Source organism: Pipistrellus hanaki, assembly GCF_964339955.1.
Source record: "Pipistrellus hanaki genome assembly, chromosome: 4".
NCBI classification, from domain to species: Eukaryota; Metazoa; Chordata; class Mammalia; order Chiroptera; family Vespertilionidae; genus Pipistrellus; species Pipistrellus hanaki.
This window is the reverse complement of record NC_140506.1, coordinates 55,297,329-55,312,134: the sequence shown is the minus strand read 5'-3', so window position 1 is coordinate 55,312,134 and position 14,806 is coordinate 55,297,329. Positions and strand designations below refer to the sequence as shown.

Sequence of the window (14,806 nt, the reverse complement as noted above, 5' to 3'; positions counted from 1 at the left end):
TGGTAAAAAAAAAAAAAAAAAAAAAAAAAAAAGGCACTTATAACCACTCAGTAATATGCACCATATTTAAAGCCATATTTGGATGTGGCAAATATTTGCTGCATCAGTGAATGAAGAAGAGAACTGAAAACCATCAAGAAAGAGAATAATCCCTCTCGGGGAATATAGAGCAGACCTAAGAGCTAGATGCTCGCAACTTACTCTCTCAGGAAGTGGGATAGTGGAGAGCTTCAGTTCGGAGGTCAGAACGTGGGCTGCTTGGGTTTGGATTCTCCCTCCACCTTTTTCCATTTGTGTAACATTGAGCGGATTGATTGACTTCTTAATCTCAGCTTTCTCATCTTTAAGTGGTATACAAATAACGTCTATTCTGTGGGATTGATGATGGAAGTTAAATTGAATTCATGGGTGTAATAAAATAAGCACTCAATAATATTAGCCATACATACTAGGATGTGCTCCTTCAGAGGAAGGCCAGGAAGCAATGGTTCATAGCTTTGTAGCCAGAGAGCGTGATGTGGGACAGTATATGAATATTTAACCCTAAACTTTTCTTTGGATTGTACTTGGTACATTATCCAGGTGCCTTTTATGAGTTTGAAGTCCTCATTGTTTTAGTTTATATTGGCCCACCTTTGAAATTTATGTCTGTAAACTAATTTGCATTAAAGATCTGAAACTTAGCATAAGATTCATGCTGAATCATCTTCTTAATTTTGTTGTATGAATATAAGAGTAGAAAATACTAATTCCTGGGCAATCCCATTTTTTAAAATAGGTTTCAGAGTGATTCACTTAACACCCCACCTAGAAATGTCACCAGAAAAGGATAACTGGTCAACCCAGTATAAAGCAGGTCTTCAGTCTTATGGGTTGTTGTATGAAAATCTTAGCAACATTATCACCAGGATTAAAGGATAAAAGTCGGAAAGGGAAAGCTAACTATGAGGCATCCAAAAGACCTATGACAATTTGTAGACTAAAGCAATAATAAGAATGGGTCCGGACAATGGCGGCTTTCATTTTTATTTTTACTTTTAAGCTGTGTTGAGTGCTAGCAGAAGCTCAAATGAGTGACACTTAGGGAAAGGAAAAACACCCCCCTAGCATGTCTTTAAAATCTATAATAATAATATAATAATACAAAGTGCATCTGGGCATTGCCTTCTGCTGCGGCTCCTGTCTGGCTCTCGTCCAGAGCTTGTCAGGCTGCTCTTGAGTGTTGATGATTCATAGCCCAGCACCCTTTTATCTGAACGTGGCAGTGTCTTTTCTTTGTACTTTGGCAGTGATGTTACCTTGATGTTCAGAAATCTTTTAAAAGCAACACAGGCTTTGCTTGCATGTTGACAAATTGTTGTCTGCCGGTAATGAAGAAAAAGTAAACTTGGTTCTGTGATCATTGTAAATACACAGAAATAAACACTTTCCCTTTGTTTGTTTGTTTTTAAAAGTTGGTGGTATTTGGAGACCCTCTCGCTGAAAAGTAATCTGGCCATCTCTCTTTATTCCCCTTGTGTGAATCAGCACGCTGCTTTCCAAATGCAGGGGTCAGCTGGAGTGTTTGCAAATCATTTGAAATTTGAGGAGAGATTTTGGATTTTAAACAAGGGAAACATGAGGTTATTTTGATTTCTGTTGTGTGCTCTTACTGATGTTGTTTCCAAGTTAATATTTTATTATTACCTATTCGAATATACTTTTATATATCCTGATCATAGTAACAGTGCGACACATTCATGTGGTGCTTTTCATATGCTTCCTCATCTCAGTCTTGAAGCAGCCATGTGAGGTTAGCAAGGCAGATTATTATTATTATTATTATTATTATTATTATTATCATCATCATCCCAAATTGCATACGAGGAAATGGAGGCTGAGGATGGCTTCTGAGGCTCTCACTCAGCCTGCAGCAGAAACCAGTCTATTCACTCAAAATTAGCTCTTCCCCTTTTATCATGTGGAATTTCAGAAAGGAATTTGGGCTTTGCCAATGAAGATTTAACAGCTAGAGTGAAGGTAGTAGTGTTTATGAACATTAGTCACCATAGCCTATGGAAGGTCTTTGTTACATTTTGGTGAAGCACTTTTAAAAATATATATATTTTTTATTGATTTAAGAGAGGGAGGGAGGGAGAGAGAAACATTAATGTTGAGAAAGAATCAGTGATTGGCTGCTTTCTGCATGCCCCATACAGGGGATCAAGCTTGCAATCTGGGCATGTGCCTGACTGGAATCGAAACTGGACCCCCTGGTACATAGGTCAATGCTCAACCACTGAGCTGCATCATCTGGGCTGGGTGCAGCATTTTAAGGAGAACACTGGGAAAATGGAGGACCTGAGGGTCAGAAATTAGAATAGTGAGGAATCTGGGAAAGATACCAGAAATAACCAAAGGAATCAGGATTCCCCAGTCTGGAGAGAGGAGAATACAGTGATATAGCTGACACCTCCAAATGTTTTATAGACTACCTGGTGGAAGAAGAATTAGATTTGTTCTTGGTAATTTCAGGCAGCAGAAGTAGGATCACTGGATCAAAATTACACAGAAGCAGATTTATACTCAATATAAGAAGAGACTTTCTAACATTTCGAGATGTACAAAAATGGAATAGACTAGCTAGCCCTCACTGGGAAGTGTTCACCCTGAGACTGCCTTACTTCAAGATTATATGACTTTATGGGGGTTGTATTTCAGCAGTAACACAATTTTATGATGAACCTTTTAAGAGCTCAGAGAAGAATTTCCTCACTAGCTAAAAACAGAGAATTTTTTCCCTAGCTTTTCCACCCTGATTTTAGAAAGGTATATGCATACCAATTCCTGTTCCACATATTACTGGGTCCTGAGAAATATGGTTCAGTTGATGGGAAAAGCATATTAGTTAAAACAAATAAGCAAGGCTTTTGTTAGATAAGAACTGGAGCCGACCATGGTGTGATGTGTGCAATGGTGTGTGTTTGTGTGCACTTTAACTCTTTCAGGTTGAGGTGGTTCTAGTTTTTGTTATTTTCATGTGGCTTACTGCTTTCATTACTCAGTAGTCCAGCCCTAGAACAGGCCCTATAAGATTAAAAGAAATGGGCAGAAAATCATTCAAATTTGATGGTTTCAATTTTCTTAATATAGAAAGGGACAGGGCATTACATAAGAGAGAGATTAGCTAAAATGACTTTGTGTCATAAACACATTTCCTAAGGCCGTGGTTGGCAAACTGAGGCTCGCAAGGCACATGCGGCTCTTTGGCCCCTTGAGTGTGGCTCTTCCACAAAATACCAAGGCCTGGGCGAGTCTATTTTGAAAAAGTGGCATTAGAAGAAGTTTAAGTTTTAAAAATTTGGCTCACAAAAGAAATTTCAATCTTTGTACTGTTGATATTTGCCGACCACTGTCCTAAGGGAAGTACCTAACTAGAATCCGAAGGCTCCATCCCAGCTCTAGCTCAGTCACTCACTGCTTCATCATTATGCCTTAGGTTTCTATTCCTCTAACATGTACATCTTGTTCTAGGAGTTTTCTTCCCAGCTTTTAAACTTCTCTCGGTTTGCATAGAAAATTGAGAATGATCTCAATTATCACAAAAACAATTCAGTCATTTATTTGCTCTTTAAATTACTTATTCATTTATTCAAAAATATTTATGAAATAAAGCACTATGTAGAAATGAGAAAACTTTGCTTCAGCATATGCGATTTGAAGGATGAAGGGAAAACAGCAAATCAGGATCTGTCATACTTAAAATGAATGTGAAGGACTCCATTTGTAGGGTATTTGGAAACAAATACAATAGCATTCCTCTGTACCCTGGCGTGTTGTCTCTTTGATTTCAAACAATAACATTTCTAACCAGGCCTTGAATCACAATGGCATTGGGACAAAAAGCAAGTTACAGTAAGTCTTTTAGTGCAGGCCTTGTTAATGGTTCAACCACCGCCCCCAAAAGCCTTTCCTGTGTGACTAACCTCAGCTGTTCCTTCTCCCCACAGATTCCAGCGGGGCGACTACCACATCGACGTCTGCATCAATGACTACCTGGATGTGTTCTGCCCTCACTACGAGGACTCGGTCCCAGAAGACAAGACCGAGCGCTACATCCTCTACATGGTGAACTTTGACGGCTACAGTGCCTGCGACCACACTTCCAAAGGCTTCAAGCGATGGGAATGTAACCGGCCTCACTCTCCGAATGGACCACTGAAGTTCTCCGAGAAATTCCAGCTCTTCACGCCCTTTTCTCTAGGATTTGAGTTCAGGCCAGGCCGGGAATATTTCTACATCTGTGAGTATATGCAGATTTATCATGTGGTGGGGCAGCTGGGGGAATCCAGAGCAATTTTTTACCCATGTTCCAGAGAATTGCAGCGAGCTGGACTCTGCATCCCAGATGTCTCCTTGTAAATGCATACATCAGGGTCCCTAGATACATTAGCCAGGAATTGAGAGCACAAATTAGATTAAAGACACAGCTCCTCTCCCCCTATGAAATTGCATGTCAGCCTGTTCAGTGAACCACTGCTGACTTGTATTTCTTTTAAATGAAAATCGCTAGGACTTCTCCAAAGCTGAGGGGTCGGGGGGAGGAGGGAGAGGAGAGAAAGAAATTCCTGAAAAAAAAATTAACGGAAATAATTAAATTTACATAGCTTAGAGTCATTGGATTTCTTATTCAGGTGTCAGCAATATCCTTTCAATCATCCACATTTCCAGTGGAGAAAGCCAACCCTCCTGCAAATGTCAGTGTGCTGACGATAAATACTCTCTTTGCACCAAGGAGGAAAGACGGTTATTAAGAGCAGCTGTGTCTTTAAACAGGAAGGAGCATAAAGAAGGATCTAGAAAGGGTTCCAAGGGAACTGGTGTAAGTGTGTTTCCCACCTGTGAGCATTAAGTGACCCTGTCCTGGGAGAGCGCTAAAACCTTCTCCGCAGACCTCGCTTAATCACATTGCCACGGCCTTGTATTTCTCTGCCATATACACCATCACTTCTTCAGGCATCATACTCCTCATAGATTCCAGACAGCCACTTCCGGAACCGCTCTGTGCATAAGTCCCTGAGATGGTGTGATAGTGCAGGTTTCTGCTCAGGGGGTCGTCCGAGATTCCGTAGGTCATCTGGTGAGGCCATGCTTCTGTCCCATGGAGTTAGCAAGGTTATAGGTCATATCTAATATCAGCAGCCTGCTGGGTCTCTATCTGAACTAATAACAGATTTTTAAGTGATCTGGCCTTTCCCACATGTTTTCTGAAGAAGTTAAAAAAAAAGTTTATTTGTTTAAAATTACATTTACTGAGCAGCACACCATGGCTCAGAAGTATTGGGGGATGCAAGCGGAACAGACACTCCCTGTCCTCAAGGGTGACTGTCTAGTGGGGAGCAGACTTGTCGGGAGGCAATGAAAGTATAAATACTAGTAGACAATTGCTGAATGAAGATGAATGCAGGGAGCGGTGGGACCCTGGAGGTTGTATCTCAGCTGCGTGAAGAATCAGGGTGTGCAGCTGCTCGTGGTGTGTAGCGATCCCAGCGATACCACCCAGCGTGCTGAGCATTGATTTTTCAACCCGCTTGCCAGACCAGCAAGATGAAGAACATTCCTGTTCTAACTCATTTCTCCAATTCAAGCGTCCCCACTTTCTCCAAACCCACATGCTTTAAGTCTACACGGATTTCCAGCTCCCCTTTTTCTCCAGAAATGTTATAAGCTGGATTTCCCTATCACAATGGCAGTCTCACTTACGTTGGAATTGAATTTAGAAAGGAAATTGAACAGTACCAGTGTTATTATTTCAGCGCATATTTCAGCCCTTAGTCATGAGAAAACATGTGAGAGCCTTGATACTATCTCACCTTCCATCCATAAAATAAGAAGGGCGGGGGTAAGGGGGAGAGATCAACCAAAGGACTTGTATGCATGCAACTAAGCATAACCAATGGACACAGACAACAGGGGGGTGAGGGCATGAGTGGGGGAGGAGCAGTGGGGGGATAAGGACACATATGTAATACCTTAATCAATAAAGAAAAAAATAAATTAAAAATATAAAAGGAATGTTGAGTCCCACGGATGGAGGAAACACTGTTGTACAGTGAGTTCCCTCGTTCTCAGGCAGCAGGCTCTTGCCGTTTGCCGATTTTTCACTTTGTGAAAGAATCTCATTCAGCTTGTGAGGAAAATGGAGGACTTCAGCTGTGGGACAGCAACTCATGAATTGGCCTAATTCTAGAGTATCAAACCAATACAGGAGGAAATTGTTGCATTTCCAAATTTTCATATTGGTTTCTCAGGTTAAAAAAACAACCATAGCCGAAACCGGTTTGGCTCAGTGGATAGAGCATCAGAATGCGGACTAAAAGGTCCCAGGTTCGATTCTGGTCAGGGGCATGTACCTTGGTTGCAGGCACATCCCCAGTGGGGGGTGTGCAGGAGGCAGGTGATTGATGATTCTCTCTCATCGATGTTTCTAACTCTCTATCCCTCTCTCTTTCTCTCTGTGAAAAAACAAATATATATATATATATATAACACCATAAAAGCAAACTCCAAAAAAGAGTAGAGCACACTGAGATAGGAAACATACTCACCGTCTAACTAGCTGATTGCATTATTAGAAATTATAGAATCCATGGAGGTTCATAAGCAAGATGTTATTATTCAAATATACCCATAGTGCTTATGACTCGTTTTTCCTCATTTGTGGTTAAATTCAATATTTCACTAAAAACCATTACGTGTCTTCTATAACATTCATTTAACGGAGTCATTTAACTGTCAGAGGCTCCTGTCAAAGTAATTGTTCCAAAATGCTTCAAAATATCAAGAGCTTTTTTTGCTGTACAACCGAGTTTAACCTGAATTACATTTTTTTAATGAAAGGTAAAATAGCACAAAATTAACGATGAGTAGATGTTCATTTACAGGAAGCATGGTGGCCTGGGGTCAGTTAAATTGGATTTTTAACTGTGTCTTAGAACCACAAGAGCACCCTTCCCTGTCTTTTTAGTAGTGAAAGGGTTTCCTCTCATTCTTTTACTGCTGCGAGCTGAGTGGCAGAGCCGTGGGGATGTCTTACCGACGTTTAATATACTCTGGTCATAATTAAACTGAAGAAGCCTTAGGGGAGAATTGGCCCTCAGTTGAATTCTCCTCTCGCCTAATATGCGTGGGATGAACAATACGATTGGGAAATGGCTCTTTTCACACTGACTGTGTCACAAGCAGCTCTCTTGCTGATCCCAGGAACAGGCTGACCGCCCCCTGGTCAGTTCTATAAAATGTTCTTACCAGGCCAGGGGTGTATTTCAGCTCTTCACAGCCTTAAAATCTCTTCCAAGTTTTCCAAGAGAAAAAGGAAAGCTATTGCCTAAAGTGGGCAGCTTTGCTGTAGGGTACTAGAGGGAGAGTTACATCGAGTGGTGACTGTGAACAGAGATTCATATGTAAACGTGAACTTTTGGGGAGGGAAGAGGAGTAGCCCATAACAGGTGTCCACCTTATCGTTTGGAGAGGACACCCGAGAGTTCTTATCGAGTTTGGCTTTACCCTCAACAAGATTTATTGCCTTCTTCATTTCGTTGAGGCATGCCAAATTAAGAAATACAGTCATTGAAAATATCTCATATGAAGTTTCCAATTTACTTAAGAATAAAATATTCTTTGCAATTCCAGAACCTTTATTTGTTCCAAGAATGACTCTATACTATGTCTTCCTTACCTTTGGAACAGGGAGTATATTAAGTTGTTATAATAAGGGATTATTGCTATGGCAGACTGAGCCCATTCTAGAATCTGACATATACTGTTTTTAATCTACAGGAGTTATTTTGGTAAGTGATTGGCATACCAAATTAGAGAAGGTCTGTGGTATTTCTATTAGTGGTAGATTTGCAGAACTGCCTGCGAATAGGTTATGGCAATAGAGACTTCCTAAGGCAAAGAACAATTTTAGTAATTTCAAAAGTACTCATTTTAGAAATGATTCTCATAAATATGAACAAATGAGAACAGGTTTGAAAGAAGTTTTACTGTTGCTGTTTTTAGATTTAGAAGAAGCAAAGGGAAAAAAAAGGCACAGTAAGTTCTTGTAAATCAGTAGGAACACTGATCTAGAATAGTGGTCGGCAAACTCATTAGTCAACAGAGCCAAATATCAACAGAACAACGGTTGAAATTTCTTTTGAGAGCCAATTTTTTTAAACAACTTCTTCTAATGCCACTTCTTCAAAATAGACTCACCCGGGCTGTGGTATTTTGTGGAAGAGCCACACTCAAGGGGCCAAAGAGCCACATGTGGCTCGTGAGCCACAGTTTGCCGACCACAATGATGGAAAGTCCTCTTCTGTAAATAAGGCAACCTGAGTCTCAGGCCCTTCTCTTGACTTAACTGGTCATAGGATCTTGGGTTTTCAATCTCTCTGGGTTTCCAATTCCACATCGGTAAAATAACATGGTTGTAATAGATGACTGCAAACATCTCTTGAGCTTTAATATCCCAATGTTTCTCTATTTTACCAAAGGGTCTGCACAGCTAGGGTAAGAGAGAACATATGTGAAATGGCCCAGCCTAATGCCTTTTCCTTACTTAGCGGTGTTCAGTAAGTGCCAGTTAAAAGGGTAATTGGGGAAAACGCAGAGTGGAGAGACCTTTTGGGTATTAGAATTATGTCCTGTTTAGACCACCCTTCCCAGTGGTCTCCACTAATGCAGCCGACACCTGTCTGGTTTCCTCACTGGATCACCACTGTCAAAGCCCTCCAGTGAGTGACTTCCTGCCTCACCAAGACAGAAACCAGCTTCTAACCTGGCCAGCATGGTCCTCTTTGGCAGGTCCTCCTCTCTTCCCCGCCTTCAGCCTCTTGCTCTTCTCTTAGCACTTACTCTTCTCCCTGTTGTCTGCTCCAGCGCCTGCCCTCCTTCCTGTTCCGCATACCTGTCCATGCCCAGACGCAGGAACTCAGTACCTTCTCTCCTCTCTGCCAGGGATCTCATTGCCGCAGGCATCCATGTCCTTGGCTCTCACTTTGTTAAGTCGACATAAAAAAAAGAAAAAAAAGAAAAGTATCAGATAGGCTCTTCTGCCCTCCCTGTATAAAGGTAACACCTCTACCATGCTCTTCACTTTTTCCTGCTTTATTTTTCCTCAGCACTCATCACTCCCGGCATTAGATATTTTGCTCTATGCCCTACATTATAATGTTTGGCATGTAGTATATGTTTAATAAATGAAGATAGCTAGTGTTTACATAGCACTTAACAGGCACTGTTCTATGTACCCTACAATTTTCAAAACAGCAATTTCAGGTAACGTTCTTCCCATTTTACAGGCAAAGAAACTGAGTCACAGAAAAGTTAGGTAACTTTACATAGATAAGAAAGGCTGATCTGAGAGGAAATTAAGGGAGTAAGCAACTAAAAGGAAATGAAATAAAGTCCTAGGTATCAAATGATGAAAAATGATGAAAATTGAAAAAATATTCTTTACATAGGGATAATTAGCACTACTAGTTAGAAAATCTTACTTACAAACTGCTAGAAACTCAAATAAGATTAAGTAGCAAGATATATTTTAAACACATTTATGCATTTTCAGCTCTCTAAAGGATACTTTTCTGTCTCCAAAAGATAGTTCAGCTGTATCATCCTAGATGGTTGACCCTTTTAATATGATAACATCAGAAGCTAGAAATGTTGTATTTTCAAAGAAGTTCTTTTTAAGATACTCAGCAGGTGGAATCAGGATTCCACACTTAATTCAGGAATGAGTGAGCTTTAATGAGAGACTTAACAATAGGAAGACAAATGGCATTCGCTGAAGTTGATACTAAAACGACAGATAATTACTCAAACATTTATTGTATCTGAAGTATAGCTGATATTCTTCAAAAGATATTCAGAGCACAGATGCTTGATAGTCACGGCACCCAGATGGAAATCAGGAGTTTCTGAGAGATTACTAGGGAATGCACCCTTCCAAGATTATTGGTGAGTAAACTTGAATTATATTGATAAGGTGATAGAAGCACAGAGCTAAAAATTCCATTTCTTTGAACTAGAATCTCAAAAATCTCATCAATGAAAAGAACTTTTAGGGGAGCTAAAGACTCTTCTGTTTCAGCCTTTTTGGGATGCATATTTTTCAAAATTAGAAAGAAAATCACAGGGACAGTCTATGTTCCTATGGGCATCATTCCTAAATCCATAGCCAACAACAACTTGAATGCATGCTGGTAACTGCTAATTCTCTGCTTTATGTCCTTAAATGAAAAGCTTAGTCTTAAGTACAACTTAATGAACAACTCAATATTTAATTCAGCATGTTGAAGAAATGTTTTGGGTTACTGAAGTCTTAGCATTAAATGCTCTAATATATACTTCTGCTGAGATTCAAGGGGTGTATAACTGAAATTTCTGTAAGGAGTGTCTATGAGTTTGCCCCCTGTGTCTTTCTTGGTTAATGGACTCAGATCATGGTATTCAGCAAAGCATATTATTTGTATTAATACAGAAGGGAGTTCAAGGGCAGTTTTAGGAAATTTATAAATTTTAATATCTTTATAGTAAAAAAGAATGAATATGGCACAAACATCAAATATTAATTGCTCAGATATAGATACAGAGTATATCTTAGTCACTAAAAGCTATGAAGATTTTTTTTTTTTAAGTTTTGGGATGTTCTCTCTCTCTCTCTCTCTCTCTCTCTCTCTCTCTCTCTCTCTCTCTCTCCCTCCCTCTCTCTCTCTCTCTCTCTCCTCTAAACATACAATGGAACATTTTTTCTCTACTTGGACAATGAAAGTTTGTCTGGGACTATATCAGATTACTTCCTGAAAATAGTCATTCTCTTGCCTTTATATATTTCCCATGGTCTTTAGTGAGCCTGCAAGAATGCTCCTGTTTATTTAAAGAATGAGTTTCAGAGAATTGTGTCTGTTTCAAGTCGTCCTTAGCCATCTTTTAGGAAAGCATGAATGGATTTCAAGGGCTCTTCAATGAAGGTTAAATAAAGAATAAGAAAGAGGATATTTAGAGACTCCAGGATATTTTTCTGTGTTAATTGTAAGTTTCTCTTCTGAAAACAGTTGTTTATAGCTGGGCGCCCTGTTACAAGAATGCTCAGCTCAGCAGGCTGGGGCTCAGCAGACATGCCCCTAGCCTAGCACATGTGAGACAGTCTAGGAGAAATCAAAGGTCAGAGAGGCAGCTGATAGGAACACGGGATATTTGAAAATATTTTATTATTTTGTAAATTTTGGGCAATATTATTTGGTCATGTAGGGAGAATTTTATTTGTATTTAGATAATGTATTTTTTATTGATATAAGAGAGGAAGGGAGGGAGAGATAGAGGGAAAGAGAGAGGGGGGGAGAAGGAGAGACGGGGCGGGGAGAAGGAGAGAGAGAGAGAGAAAACACCAATTATGAGAATCATTGATCTGCTGCCCCCTACATGTCCCTTACTGGGGATTAAGCCTGCAATCTGGGCACATGCCCTGACCAGGAATCAAACTGCAACTCCCTGGTTCAGAGGTCAACACTTAACCACTGAGCTACACTGACCAGGCTTGTAGGGAGAATTTTAAAAAGAAATAAACTTAAAAAAGTGACTTAAGGATGAGGAACTATTAAAAAGAATCAGAGAAGTGAAGGCCAGATACATCTGTGAAAAGGAAATTGGAGCAAACACCACTGTTTCATAGTTTTGACTTGGGGGGCATTCTTAAAGTTTGCAAGAGGAACCTTAAAAGCTATTGAATAATTGGGGCCTGATGGAAATTCATGGTATCAGTCATAAGAAACTGAAGACTCCTACGTATTCTTCCCATTATTTGAAATTTTCAAAGGCTGCAGCACTCAGATAAGATGCTTGAGAACCAAAGACTTTTTATTTGTGCTCCTTTTATGAATTTAAAATGCCACTGTCAGACTGGGGAACCATGTAGTGTCTGGCCTCCTGAGGAGGGGGAAGGACTTATATCACCTTTTGCTTCCTGTCCCCCCACTGAGACTAAGTGCTGAAATGGAAACAAATTAAGGGATTGTTCTTTTTATCCCTAAATGTCAAAAGTGGCCACGTCTCTGAGAGAAATAATGCACCTGATTAATTGTGTAATTTCACGGGGAAGCAGTAATTCTCAGCCTTCTAAACATGTACTGCACTAATTTGATTTCAGAGTTAACTGAAAACAGTTTAATGAGCTGCTGCATCGTTGTGTGTGTGCGTGCAGTGCTACCCAGCGCAGATGCCAAGAGAAAGGGAACTAACACGCCAGTGACACTTGGAATAACTGTTTATACTTCATTGACTTCGGGTTGTCAGCACGCTATTCTCTGTGTTTCCCTTAGTAACTTATTAAGGCAACCGAACTCCAGTATGACGCTGTCTAAGTGTCATTTGTTGTAAATTACACAAGCATGCACATGCCAATAGCATAGTCAATCTTGGATAAAAAATAAAAAAAAGACTTCCTCAGCCAACCAGAATACCATCCACGCGGCCTGCACACGGGGCGAAAGACTGCTCTCTGTCCGAACAGGAGCATTGGCCTTTCATCGGAAGAAATACTATTTCTACCTATTCCTCCACTCATCTATTCTTGCTCTATTTTAACAGAATGGTTGCGTAACTCTTGGTTTGAAAGTTGTCATACAGCCTCTCAGCAGGCTTATATTATCTATAGAGTTCTTTATGAGGAAGTATAAATCACCACAAATGAGACTTTTCACAGCCAGAGATATGTAGAAATGTGTGTCAAGGCTTTGCTGGCTTGCTAAAAAATACCTCTAGGCTCCAAAGCTCGCTCACAACTCATCCCCGCTCCCTACCCTTTTGGGAAGCAGTTCTCAAAACTTGAGATTTATGGTCAGGAGAGCTGATACTGGCTATAAAGTTTTCTATTTTCTCTTTTCTTTAATATTAATGCAGAGAGCAAGGCATTGTCGTTTATTATTTTCATTCATGAGTATCCTGTGGGCTTGAAATCTGACTGCTGGGGACGTGGTTATCCCTGTGTAATAGGGGAATAAGTGGAGTTTGGCAATAGACCTCCTTTCCACTGAATATTTTTGGGCAGATTGGAGGAAACCCACGTTAGGAACAGAGCTTTAATATATATGCTATGGTCAGGTTTGGTTTTAAAACTTAAACTTTACAAAATGTGAATTCATTCTGAGCTCCCAGAGTAAAATATCATGAATTGGAGAATAGCCAGCCAGTCTCTTGTTGTTAGAAATTAGAATATCTTTTCATTTTACTATTTTCAGAGATGTGTACACCGTTTCCGTCTACATTGATGTTAGGTGAGATTTCATTTACAGTTAACGTTCCCTTTTCCTTCCAAGTTTTTTGAAAACATATAATGTCTCTGAAACATTAAAAAAAGTACACATCTTGTTAATTTAAACTTGTCCAAATTTTAGTAGCTCCAATATCTGGCTTCTAATATAAATTTGCTTTTTCTAATTTGTTTAGCAAAATTTTTCCTTTAAGTCCATTGTAGAATGCTTAAAGTTCTTGCTATATACGCCAAAGACAGTTCAATTAATTTTGAGACTGTGTAATAAATGCTGAAATGATTTAAATGGAGTATAGCTATTATTGTTATAAAGGCTTACTCAGACTTTGACTAATAATTTCTCCCCTAACATTTGTTCTGATAATCATAATTCTAGTGATTTGGCATTTACTGCAAGTTTACTGTGTGCCGGGCACTGTATGAGCATTATACATGTTCTAACTCATTGAATCCTCATCTATTATTATCCCTCAGGTATAGATGAGAAACGGAGGCTGAGAGAGGATAAGTAACTAGCCCAAAGTTTTTGTAGTTTACAATGAAGTTAGGATTTGAACCCTAGCTCATAATTCATTTATTTCATAATACGTATTTCAAAAGAAGTTAAAAGGAGACAGATTTCAAGCACCCTTGTAAGTCATTATGTGACTCCTACCTACACCCTGGAATTTAAGGCAGACCCTGTTCAAAAAACTAACGTGACCTAAAGAGGAAGCTTATTATCATGTTAGTTTATTCCTGAGGGTCACACCCTTAGGAGGTGTATGGGTCTTTAAAACAAAGTAGAATGCTATTGAATGGTGTGTGGGACCAGAACATGGTGGCATAACTACATGGGCCCTTCACTCTCCCCACCTCAATTGTGATGAAGACATTTAGTGACTAGCAAGACTACCGGAAGTCCCCTGAGTCATTTTTTCCAGAGGTTTAAATGTGACACAGGGAAGGCAGTGGAGGATGGATATACTGCAAACCTCACCGCCGACTGTCTCAACATCTCAGCTTGTTCACAGGACATGTTGGCGATTGTCTTACCTTGACCTTCAGCTGCATGGCGGCTACAAAGGATTGTTTCTGTTATTATTGTTGTTGTATTGCTGTTATTACTTAAAATCCACCATTTTTCACAGAGTTGAGGTTATTACACATCTCCTCACATTCAAGAAAGAGGAGTAGAGATTCTACAAGGGGGAGTGCCAAATTTGAGCACTTGTAACAATTGAAATTTTTAGAATGAAGTTGAGGAATTATGGCAGCTGAGTGCAGGGCCCCACGTTTTACACAGGAGGGGTCATGCGCTGGCTCATGAGGGCACTTGGCAGAGTTGGGGAGACCACCCCGGCAACCCTCCAGAGAACAAGCTTCCCGCGGCTCCCTGCGTTCTCTTGCCTCTCTCCCCTGTGCTGGTAAGGGAATCACAGAGCTCAGACTCGGGGGTCAGTGAAAAGTTGGGTCTGACTGGGATGAAAGGAGAGGACTTGGAAAACAGAACTCAGTAGGTTGGGCCAGATG

The 14,806-nt window shown here is 40.1% G+C and overlaps 1 protein-coding gene across 3 annotated transcripts in view; it reads left to right on the top strand.

Annotated features, from left to right (window-relative positions):
- EFNA5 (ephrin A5) overlaps window positions 1-14,806 on the top strand; it is a 271,170-nt gene that overhangs the window by 223,122 nt on the left and 33,242 nt on the right. For all 3 annotated transcript variants that reach the window (XM_084881041.1, XM_084881042.1, XM_084881040.1), the window contains exon 2: window positions 3,990-4,282. In XM_084881041.1, coding sequence (XP_084737167.1) covers window positions 3,990-4,282 — 293 coding nt within the window. The remainder of the gene's footprint in view (window positions 1-3,989; window positions 4,283-14,806) is intronic.